Genomic DNA, 12,757 nt, shown 5'->3' with positions numbered 1-12,757 from the left:
GCTAGCCATAATCCAGTGAAGGGAGCAGCACTCAGGCACCTTTTTCAAAGGTGTCATAGCAGTTCCCACTAACCATGTGAATTTCACACTCATTTTAATCTTCAGAAAAATAAATACAGAGAAACAAGTAAGAGGGGAGATATTCTTTTCAAGTTTGCAAGCTAGTATTACATACAAGGAAAAGTAAAACTATTTTAAAAACAGTAGCGTACTATCTGCTTAACACAAAATACCATATAAAAAACAAGTTAATTACTGCATTTGGTGTATTGCTCAAGTTAAAAACATCATACTCTAGATTTACTGGCCAGTACTCAAAAAAACATCATATTTAAATTAAAATAGTCTTTGAAATGTCCAGTTTTTGCCTGAATAAAATAGACTACCAGGTCTAAAGTGGCTGAGTCATAGTTATGTATTGCTGCATCCAGTATTTTTCTTTAGAACTTATCTCATTATTTCTTGAAATCTCATGAGTACTTAAAAGAAAACAAATCACATTTAAATTCTCAAAACTCTGCAATAAAATTCAAGTAAATGTGTTACGATTTGAGCATCTGCTTTCCCAAGACTAGCACATGGCATTTATAATTTTGCCAGTCCCTTTAAGAATTTGTTTATGATATGTTATGAAGTATGCAAGTCATCTAAAGAATCTTCAGGCAACAGTAATAATTTGGCCTTATTCAGAAGCAAAGCATTTGATTCACATCATGGGAGGCACTGATAAACAGCACTAAGCATTTCAACACAAAGCAGAAAAATGCCATGCAAAAGCAGTAATTTAAATGTGTAAGGGACTAAAAATAGCCCCTTACACACATTGTCAGCTGCTGCTAACAGCGTCTCTTGTTCAAGTGCATAATCTACACATTTAGTGACAAAACAGCTGTGTATCACCACTACCCTCATCCCCCAGCAATCCAGAATCTGCATTTATCAAGGACAAAATGCATACTATAGGGATTGTTGGTTTTTACTCAGGTGTTTTTTTGTTTTATTTTTAAAACATCCATAAATATGAACTTGTGATTGATAGCCAAGCCATTTTAAAAATAGAAGCCAGATGCATACTTACTCATTTATGCAGTGAAACCAATTTAGAAAACCCTTTAAAATATATGCAGACAATTACAGTATTTTGTAGTGTTAGACAAGATACATGGTTCAGTCCTTTCAGTGTCATGTCTGGGGAACAAGGCCAGAATTTCCTGCAGTTTTTTGTTACAAATACTCTGCCATCACGTAAGTGTCAATAGGCTATGTTGACAGTACTCTACACTCTAGGGCCAGGTTCTATCCAGGTATTTACATAGCCTCATGACTAGCAGATGGATCACCCAGAAAAATTCATGAACTTTTTTGCAGGTTCAAACCAGTTAGACTCAGAGTCCACTCATTTCTGATACTGCAGTAATTGAGGGTACTACACAGAAGGACATCCATCATATGTGACATTGTGGAGAAGTTAAGAGAATTATTTGCATTGGTCTCCACTACAGAGGATATGGGGGAGATCCTCATATGTGAGCCATTCTTTTTAAGATGACTAATCTGAGGAATTGTCCCAGATTGAGGTGTCAGTAGAGGAGGTTTTGAAACAAATTGATAAATTAAACAGTAATAAGTCAGCAGGACCAGATGGTATTCACCCAAGAGCTCTGAAGGCACTCAGATATGAAATTTCAGAATTAACAACTGTGGTACGTAATCTATCGCTTAAATCAGCCTCTGTACTAGATGACTAGAGGGTAGTTAATGTAATGCAGATTTTAAAAAAAGTCTTCAAAGGTGATCCTGGCAATTACAGGCTAGTAAGGCTAACTTCAGTACTAGGCAAATTAGTTGAAAAGACAGGCATGCTGGAGGGACGATGCTGAAGCCCTGACTGATAACTAAGAAGCCAGTTATAAATAATCAGGAACAGTTGGGACTGACTGTTTAGCACTTTCAGACAGACATTCTAGAGCAACTGGCAGGGGCTTTGAAAGCTGTTTCCCATAATAGAATCGTGACAGAAATAGAAGAGAAGCTGGATTCCCTTGTCTTCTGCTAAAATAGATCTTACTCAAAAACATTTTTACAAGTCTGAAAGTAGACTGATTTAGCCTCCTGGAATACAGAACAAATCTGATCCTAACTAATAAAGTCTCAGGTTAATCTGCAACAAATTTGTAATTAAATTAGTTATTTACAAAGTCACAGCAAACAAACTTGTGGAGGTCTTGGAGATATCAGGTCAAGTAGGAGCTCATTTTACCTCTTGGCTAAAGCTAGAATAAGAATTCTGACTAGAAAGAACCTAAAACCTGTGTAAGGCACTACATTAGTTAGTTGCAACTTTTAGGAACTACACTCAAAAGCATATGTTCACTTCATTTTATTTATCCATGAGCAGATGTTATAGAATAACCACTGATAGCAGTTTTCTTTTGAGACAGAAATGTCCTAAATGGTATTTGCAGGAGACTTACTTGTCACAAAGAAGTTACCATGCCTCAATCAGTTTAAAAAACATCTGGTAAGAGTAGCTATTTGCACATAAAAGTGCATCTAAAAAATATAGTAGGAGTGTTAGCTCAGGGACCAAACACAGTACAATGTGCTGCCAAACCAGCCTTAAGAACAATTGTCAATATTCATGGCCAGGGGAGAATGGAAGGATCTCAGAATAGGAGTGCTAACCCACCCTCGTGGCTACAGATGGTATGCTGTATAATACTTACAAAAATGCAGGAGCTGTGCGTATTCAATAAAAGCCAAAAAACCTTCCCAAACCACCTCCTCCCCAACCCCAAACCGGTCTAAATGACATTGTTTCAAAAACTTCAAGGACATGGAAGCCTTGTTTACATTAACATTCTTGTTGTTGCTATTAACTGGCAGAGCTCTATTAACAGGGGAAATTTTGCAACCTTCCCCCCAGAATAAAACTAGCTTAAATACAAATTCCTGATTCACTAAACTGAGCAACGTCCACCTCAAATGGGACTCCGTGGATCCACTCTTCAAAAAAAACTTTGTTACATGGACTGCAATTTCCCCCCTCTATACACAATGTATCTGCAGAAGAATCTTACTTGAAAGAGACTACAACCATCTTAAAGGGTCAAAGCTGTTTGTTTTAATGGATTTAATGTTTTTAAAGCAGCAGCAGCAGGCGTTTGCTTGTTCCAGAACAGCCTGTGTAGACTTATTTTAAGCTAATTACCTTTAGGTGGAAAATATGACTTGCTTTCAGCTTTGTGAGGCCAGTCCACCACAAGAGGTCCAAACCTACGAAAGCTGGCAGTGATTTCATCTACAAAAACAAATAAGGAATCTTAAAGAAAATCTGAAGATTAAAAGTGGCAAAACGAAAATTCTTGCTTAAGAAAATGTTAGAAACTGAATTTTCTGAAGCTATTGAAAAACAGGAAAAAGTGAAATGATGAATATGAGAACCTTCTTGAAATAAATATGCTTTTTTACCTTTACTATACTTTGTTGCTAAGTAGTGCAAAACTAGTTTTGCCTTTCACTACGTAGCTTCACAGACTAAAAGCAGATGTGCAGCACGGTTACAAGACATAATTTTCTGTATTAGTAGTAGTAATGATGAAAACCAGAAGCCTTAATACAGATTTGCCACATTATTTTTTGAAAACAAACAAAACGACAAATCTGAACCATCTTAACTCTCAGACTTCGGGGATTCAAAATCTGGATCTGAGATTTCTCAAAGTATGGGATACTAAGAATCAGTAACTGCATTTGATCTATTAGAAAGAGTGTGTACTGCAAACACTGATCTTAACCCTGAATTCTGGTTGAGGCCTATTTCTACTTTTAACCACAAATACCTAATTAGCTTACCAAACAAACATCATTTAATCACTGTTTTAAATACAGACAAACATACCCAAAAAACCAAACCAACCAAAAGGAAAAGAAAAAAAAAAGTTATTCCACATTTACAGGCTATTTATTTTGCATGGAAATGTAACTTTTCTGAAATGTTTTTGCAACTCTTTTTATAGAGGGAAGATTAGTCTTAAACAAATGGATCTGGAAGAAAGGAAAAGACTAAGTCTATAACAAGATTTCATTATTTTTAAGAATTCCCTGTACTATGCATTCCAATAGAGCTTTATCAACTGTCACTCACAGCAAAGGGTTGGAGCTCTGGCTTCTGTTCCTGTTGGAGTTGCTTAAACAGAAACTCAAGACTCAAACGTTTTGGTCAAAATAAGTCCAATGGGAATACAGGGCATGGGGGAGGAGGTGGGGTTAAGTTCCTTTATTGTGTGAACAGCCCTGATTCACCAGAACTAAAATTTGTCTCACTGATTTAAGAGAAAAAAATACAGATTTTTCTACATCAAACAACACTTGAATATAATCACCACCAGACAGATATTAGCAACATATCCATCAGCAAAAAGGTCTGAAGGGCAGTGTTTTGGCAGTGTTTGATGTTTAATATTATTTCTTTATAAAGGTATTGCATGGTTTAGCAAAAGGCTTACTACAAAGTCAACTTCAAAAAAGCCTTTCTTTCCCTTGTGACGCATCCTTAAATTCCTGTATATGCTTAGTTAATGGTGGATTTTTGGTATGGTAGGCGGGAATTGAAGAACATCCACAATGGATTGTGATGAAAATAGGTGTTTTATTAATAAAACAGATACACAATGCAAAAATGATTGTTGACAATAACCTAAATATCTTTTTGCAACAACACTAAATAGGTCACATTTATCAACGGATTCACTGTAAACATCTGTTAGAAATACCCAAGTAAATGGAGAGTCATTGTATTAACTAAAACCCATTTTTATTACAACAGTGGACATATTTAACAAGTATAGGCTGCCATTTTTCCCTTTCTTTTTTTCCCCCAGATTGTGAGATGGAATAGTTCAGGACTTTTGAGGGCTTTCACCAGTCATTTAACCCTGTATTTCCATCAATTTCTTCACTTTATGTACGTAGACACTTTCTGCACATAGGAACATGCCATTCCTGTGGAGGTTACATGCTTACTAGGGCATATCAATCCATCACTCCTCCACAGAGGCTGCCAGACCTAGAGCAATCTGCAAGAATTCCAAGCAGATTCCCAAACTCAAGTTGCCTTTGTAATATCACAACACACTACCAGCCACATAACCAGGAAAAGTCAGGATTTTTATAAAAGAAAACCAACTCCCACCCCCACCAATTGTAGACATCACGGAGTCACAGTACCTTCATCAATGTCAGGAGGCAGACCTCCAACAAACACCTTTCTAGAATAGCGTTCCACTCTTTCACCGTTCTGACAGCGAGTTGGAGAGCTGAGACCCGATGATAAAGACTGATCACCATGACTGTCATCTAGGAAGCCATCTTCAAAAGGAAAGAGTGAAGACCGACCTGTAACAGATTTGGGAGTTTCTAGAGTTAAAATTTTCTGGAGAAATAAATGTTCCTTTAAGAACAAGGCCTACTTAAATCTGCCTTTTTTTTTTAAGTTATGTTTTACTTCAACAGAATTAGCAGTTTACACTAAAGGCCAGATATTGCAAATGGTACCACACATGGTCTACCACCACCATCAGTACTACTGTCTTCAGTAGCGCTGCTGGTGGTAGGAAACAATATATGTGGTCATGTTTACAGGATAAGCTGTAAGAGCTCAGCCATCTCGTATGCTGGTGTCCATCACTATCTAGATTATAAAATCAGCTACTGAATGTGTGCAAGATTACAGTTGCCTTTGTTTTGTAATAAAATGAAGTGATAGGTCGGTTTTCACGTAGGTAGGTAAAACATGTTTCAGTGTAATTATAAGCGCATTGCTAAAGCAGTTAAGTTTTTAATCCCACTCTCCCTTTCTTTACCTATTTAGTCAAATTACAAAAATAAATGTGCAACAAAAATTCTCAATTATAACTAGCTCACGATCTTAAAAAACAGACTCTTCTATTAAAGACATTCCACTGTTGCCAATAGCCAGCATTCAAGCAAGTGTTTATTATAGGTGTTTACATTTTCCCAAAGCTACAGTTGGATAACCTTTAAGTATAAAATAGGTATTTCTTCTAACTTGAGATAAATGTTTCAGCTGTAAATATGGAAACCATTAACTACAGCTGGCTAACAAATGAAAGCAAGGAAAATAATCTGCTTATACTGTCTAGCACTGTTATTCAGAGAGCTTGTGAGTGAGATTTAAATTTAAGACAGACCCTCTCAAAACTCTTTACTGTGAAGTTTTCAACAAAAAATATTTTCACTGATTCTTATAAATTAATGCTACAAGAGATACACAAGATCATTAGGCTACTTCACTGCCGAACGGTTCCCCACAACGTATTTTCTAACAACAGAGAGGCAAATGTCAAAGTGAGCACAGGGGAGTTTGAACTGAGTGGAAATTGGGTAAGGTGGTGTAGCAAGAAGCTTAATTTGTTAGCAGGCTAAAATATTTTAAAAGTCCTTGTTCAAATACTTAGATAAATCACTAAAAAACAACCAAACAAAAAACCTTATTCTCTACTTGAAGAAAAGTTACACTTAGCTCAAGCTATTACCCACAGTTAACACCCAGTTTGACCATGAGAGTAGTAGCCCAGCAGCAGAATATTCAGGGTGGGTACTACCCAGTTTACTGCAAAGAATGAGTGCCAAATAACTACTTGGCTTGTGCCCTCCTAATGTAAACAGCTCATGACTCTCATAGCCAAAAGTACAGCATATCTGCAGTCCAGAGTTGCAGAAGTGGAGGAGCAGAGGGATGCAGGATCTACATATAAGGAACATCATAGAACTTGCCCACTTTTGAACTGATTTCCCTGAGCAGCTGAAGAAGCCAGTCTCATGATGGGGAGAGACTTAGATGGAATGGAAGGACTCCCTCACTTAGATGGGACCCATGTTCAAACTCTGATGTGGCTGAATTTTCCCTCACACACAGTGAGTCAGTTGCTCCAGGGGATTGATTTGTAATGGGAAGATGAACACATATTGTAGAGGATTTGATTATTATAAATATAGATAGCTGGGTATGCAGCAACCAGAAGAAAGACTAATTAACTTCTTTATTGGGTGCAAAGATGTTGGATCTCATGAGACATCTAAACAGACTTCCAGATAGTGCTAGGTAGGAGTTGGTGGTTATGGTACATATTGTTATTAATGAAGTAGGGAGGTATAGGACGGAGGAAAACAGGAACTTAGGGAGCTTAACAGAAAGCCAATAGGTGCTGAGGAGCACTCAAGTCAGGTAAAAGATGTCAACAGCACAAAGATATCCCTTGTATCTAGCGGTAAAGGATAGGCTAGAAATTGGGCAGGGACAGGTTAAGATCAGAGGTAATTTCTGTTAAATTAACAAGGTTTCATACTAAAAAATTAAATAAAAAAATAGGCACTTAGTCAAAAATAAAAACTATAGATGTTTACATACAAATGAGATGCTTAAAAGCAAAAACAGATGAACTAGAATGTCAGGCAATGAAAAGAGACCTTGCCATAACAGGCATCACTGAAACATGGTGAAAGCGCAAATGTCAATGAGATACTGCAATACCTGGCTACTAACTATACAGAAAGGACAGATTAGGTCAAGAAGGTAGAGGAGCAGTAGTGCTGAACCTAAAAGATTGCATACACTCTAATAAGATAAATATTCTAACTGGTGATAAAAATCCCAAGTTTTAAGATGACAAATATCCTAGTAGGGTTATATTAACAGCTTTCAGAGGAGCAAAAAAGATACTGAGGGCATAATGTTGATAGAGATCAAAGAGGCAAAGTCTAATAAAATGATAATGGGGACTTTACCCATATATAGTCAAATATAATAGTAATAATCAAATGTCACAGTGAGACAAGGTTTAGAGAAGCAATTTTTCAAAACCTTCAACAACTGTTTCATGGAATTGATAGATTTAGAGCACACAACAGGAAAGGTTATTCTTGACTTAGCCTGAAGTAACACACAGGATTTAGTTGCAATTGTGTGATGTGTATAGGAAATTTGGAGGCTTAACATGCAATTTCAAGAGCAAATAACTAAATATCTAAAAACAAGAAAGTATATCAGAAGCAGAAATCCTGGCAAACAACTGGATGCTGGACACCATGGGATAGATAAAAAGGAGAAATTGAGGAAGAGAAGGATAATGCTGGGAAACTAAATTATTTCCTTGAAATTGTCTTCATCAAACAATTTTGAGGAGATGCCTATCCCAATCTACTATTTTTGGACAATAATGAGGCAGTAACAGAGATTGAGGTGTCAGAAGAAGAGGTTCTGGAACTAGTAAAAACTAAAAAGCAATAAGTCACCTGATCCAGATAATACATCCAAGAGTTCTGAAGGAACTCAAGAATAAAGTGACTTACTTAGTAGCAAACACAGGGCATCAGCTACTATCATAGATAACTGAAGATTAGCAAACGTTGAGCCTATATTTTAAGAAGGCACTAGGGATGATCCAGAAACTTACAGACCAATAAACCTTACTTCTGTACCTGGTAAATTGGTTGCAACGATAATTAAAAATAGAATTAAAAGACACCCTGGAGATCATGACATGACACAGTATAACCAGCATGTCTTCTGCAAAGAAAAATCATATCTCACTAATCCATTGGAGTTCTTTGACCAGTCATATAAAATACTGGACGAAGGAGAAACAGTTGACCTAATTTATTTAGGTTTCCAAAAGACCTTTGACAAAGTCTCTCATTAGAGAGACTAAAAAACCTAAATAGTCATGGTGGCAGAAGGAATTGCCATCATAGACCAGAAACTTAAGAAATTGTCGTCATTTACTATATGTTGATGTAGCACTTAGCACAAGGCCCTGACCTCATTGGTCTCTAGGAGCTGCCAAAACATAAAATGTTAACCAAAAATAAAGGATATCTTCCACTGTTTGCTGTGTTGGTCCCAGGATAGGAGAGAGACAAGGTTGGAAAAGCAGTATCTTTTATTAGCCCAGTTTCAGCTGGTGAGAGAGAGAAACTTTTGAGTTTACCTTTCCCAGACTGGAACAAGAGCTCTGCGTAATCTGTCACAGCTAAGTACAAGGTGGAACAGATTGTTTAGCATAAGAAGTTAATATGTTTGAACGGTCTCTTCCATGTGAAGTGGGCAGTTTACACCTCACATGCCTGTCACAAAATGTAGAGTACCTCATTCAGTGCACTAAATGTCCCAATAACTATGTGGGTGAAACGAGACAATCACAATGCTCTCGAATTAACTCAAACAGAAAATTAAGACAAAAACACTAACACCTATAGGCAAACACTTTTCAAAAATGATCACTCTATATCTGACATACCTGTCCTCATCCTCAAAGGAAACCTGCACAACCCCTTCGAAAGATGAGCCTTAACAATAATACTGGATTTATGGCTCATTACAAACACTCTGTAAGCCACTAACCCTCCTTTCTCCTAGACCGAATAGGTATTAACTGCTTACTTAACATATTGTAAGAGACCATTCAAGGTGAACTCCTTATGCTAAACAAGCTGTTCAACCTTGTACAGTAGAACCTCAAAGTTATGAACACCTCGGGAAGGGAGGTTGTAACTAGGAACAAAACATTATGATTGCTCTTTTAAAAGTTTATAACTGAATATTGACTTAATACAGTTTTGAAACTTTACTATGCAGAAGAAAAATGCTGCTTTTAACCATCTTAAATTTAAATAAAACAAGTACAGAAACAGTTTCCTTACCTTGTCAAATCTTTTTTTTTTAAATTTCTCCTTAGTTTTTAGTAGTTTACGTTTAACACAGTACCGTATTTGCTTTTGTTTTTTTGTGCACCTCTGCAGCTGCCTGATTGTTTACTTCCGGTTCCAAATGAGGTGTGTTGTTAACCAGTCAGCTCGTAACTCTGGTGTTTGTAACTAAGATTCTACTGTATTTAGCTGTGACACTGAGTACCTTTCCCAGACATGAAGAACACTGTATAGCTCAAAGCTTGTCTCTTTCACCAGCGGAACTTGGTCCAGTAAAAGATATTACCTTACCCACCTTGTCTCTCTAATAATAAATCAGAAACTTAAGAATGTTTTAATTGCTATAATTTTGGGAGGGTTCATTAAAACCTTTTATCTATATATTTTATATATAAATTTTATATATAAATGAAATAGCCTCTCCAGAAAAGTTTTATATGTATAAGACAGCTCAATGCTTAAAGCAATTTCCCAGATATATGAATTCATAGTTCTGAAAAAGCAAACATATAATATAATGTGGTGATTTCTAGTTTTATATGGCAGTTGACTAAGACAGAAAAAATGGAGGCACATTTCAAGAGAAATCAAAAGAGCAAGACTAACAAAAATAAATAGTTCTTTACTCCACCAATTCCTGTAGATATAAGTATTTCACACAGGAAGAAACTGAGATGGGATGAAGACAGATCTTTTAGGTAAAGAAAGGATATTGGGAGTCACAACTGTTAGAACTTGGGTCTGGGTTTTGTTTTTTTTTTGCCTTTACTGTAAGTTTCATAGTGCTTTAATTGTATACCCCGTCACACAGTCACCATAGTTAGTGCCACATTCTAGGAGTTTCACTCACTCAATAAGACATGTAAATTGGAATTTCTACCTGAAGATACAAGAGTGGTTAATGGTATCAAAGTGACCTTTTTTTAAAGTTTTAATTGCTATAATTTTTGGAGGGGGCTCCACAATTTTAAAAGATAAACTTTCTTCTGCATTCCCAGTGCTCACATGCATAGATGGGGCCCACTGTTCCATACCCTAGTTTTATGACTATATTCATTATCCGATGAAGTGAGCTGTAGCTCACGAAAGCTTATGCTCAAATAAACTGGTTAGTCTCTAAGGTGCCACTAGTACTCCTTTTCTTTTAATGGTTGCTTCAGTAACATGATATAACGGACTAGGAGTACTGTGGCAGTGAATGAATGCACTGAAGGGTTTATCATGTTGATGTATTACCCACCTAACTAGAGATTTTTCCCCTGGGGGGCCAAGATATTACATTTAAAAATGCAAGATGGACACTTAGTTATTAAAACCTACTAAAAATTCCATCTTTAATTGTAATCAAATTCTATGGCCAAGACGGTCTCCCTACATAATTTCAAATCACAAGCTCATGCAATCTACATACCTGTCTAGCCTCTACCAACATACTGATCTGTCCACCTAAGTCTTCAATTTTCTTTCACAATGTGATGCAAAACTCCAGATTGCACCCAATAAAATACTCCACCATGATATAGTCAATGATATATTTCACTGCCTAGACAACTAAATTGCATTTTTAAATTATTTCAGTGCCATGCAATCAAAAATAAATATAAAATAATGTTACAGTATTCACAGCAGATAGTATTTGCATGTTATAGGTGCCAAAATCTACAATCTGCAGCATTGTATTTTATAGTCAATAAGCCAGTTAGAAAGAAAAATATTTTAATTGCTGTTGTCGATTTCTTTTAAATCTATATTTTCCCTTAAAAGATTTTCTAAATAAAGAGAAAAAATGGTTTTAAAAAGCTCATTCAAGTTTCTGAAAGTTTAACTAAGTAAAAAAAGGAGGTTCAAAGCCTGGAACTGGAATAAATCCATGCTTCAAGCCTCAGAATTACAGTTCCTTACCAGTGGTCTAATTTCATTAATGTTGGCTAGTACCATTGATATTAATTGCTCATTTTCATGACTTTTAAATTCACTTAAAGTTAAAAGTCATTGTCCAATAGCAGTGTTCTTATTTCAAGAATCTACAAATACTGAAGTTGTCAGCTCTCACTCAAATTACTATGTGTACCATTGTCATTTGACTCATGTATCTGGTCTTCTCTTATACCACATGTGTAGGGTTTGAATTAGCAATTCATCAAGACACAAAAAAATAGGATAATTCAATTATAAGCTCACATAAATTTAAGAGCGTCTCTTTAGTTGATTTTTAAAAAAGCTTTATACTAGAAACACAGCAATAGCTTTTATAGAAGGCACAAGATAGTTACAATGTAATACATCTCATGGCACAACAGCACTGTGTGTATCTACATACAGGGTAAATTAAAGGTACGGTTCGGGGGAGGGGGCAGAGTTGGGTGGTTAACAAGCTTGATGTTGTCCACCAAGAATAAATATGTAGCAGCACTTTAAGACAGATGATGTACTATCTTTGCAAATTATTATTTTCAGTTTCAAGGTAGAAAAGTTTCCTGAATGTTGAGATGCAATACAAGTGTTAAATTTATCAAGTTTTCCTTCATTTGTTTAAAACATCTCATTTATGCAGAAAAAAGTGTTCCTTTTGAAGCTTATCAATGAACCAGTTACCATCAAATTTTCATTGTATTTTTTGAAAATGTAAACTTATTTCCCCCTCTGGAGCACTAAACAATATTAAAAGCAGCATATCAATCACAGAACACAAACAACATAAGAATCATTTTTAAGCAATAAACTGGAAACTACTGACTAGAAATCATCATTTACTGTTTTAAATTATGAGAATTAAGAGATATATTTTGAAAAACAAAGTAAAAAAATATCATTTGAGATATTTATGGCAACTGATGAACCAAAGAGATTGAAAAATTGACGATATATTGTTAACATGAACAGCACTAAATATGTTTCTCTCACACCCATAATTTGGCAGGCAAAACCTTTAACACATTTTTATTTTATTTTATTTACCTCTTCTCCGCCCATAGCTCCTGGCTGCATGTAAACACAGAAGAGAATTGTTGGTACTTTTGTCATAGAA

General features: G+C 35.9%; 1 protein-coding gene across 5 annotated transcripts in view; it reads right to left on the bottom strand.

Moving 5' to 3' along the window:
• Window positions 1–12,757, bottom strand: part of CPEB3 (cytoplasmic polyadenylation element binding protein 3) — a 189,567-nt gene that overhangs the window by 62,344 nt on the left and 114,466 nt on the right. For 4 of the 5 annotated variants that reach the window (XM_084633816.1, XM_084633817.1, XM_084633815.1 and 1 more), the window contains exons 5-7: window positions 12,688–12,711; window positions 5,230–5,397; window positions 3,212–3,301 (exon numbers count right to left, since the gene is read on the bottom strand). In XM_084633816.1, the coding sequence (XP_084489942.1) occupies window positions 3,212–3,301; window positions 5,230–5,397; window positions 12,688–12,711 (282 nt within the window). The remainder of the gene's footprint in view (window positions 1–3,211; window positions 3,302–5,229; window positions 5,398–12,687; window positions 12,712–12,757) is intronic. The other variant, XM_084633819.1, reaches the window with a different exon arrangement.

This window comes from Lepidochelys olivacea, assembly GCF_965140295.1.
Source record: "Lepidochelys olivacea isolate rLepOli2 genome assembly, chromosome: 7".
In the NCBI taxonomy this organism is placed as follows: Eukaryota; Metazoa; Chordata; order Testudines; family Cheloniidae; genus Lepidochelys; species Lepidochelys olivacea.
Note: the sequence above shows the minus strand (reverse complement) of the source record. Positions and strands in the feature narration are given on the sequence as shown.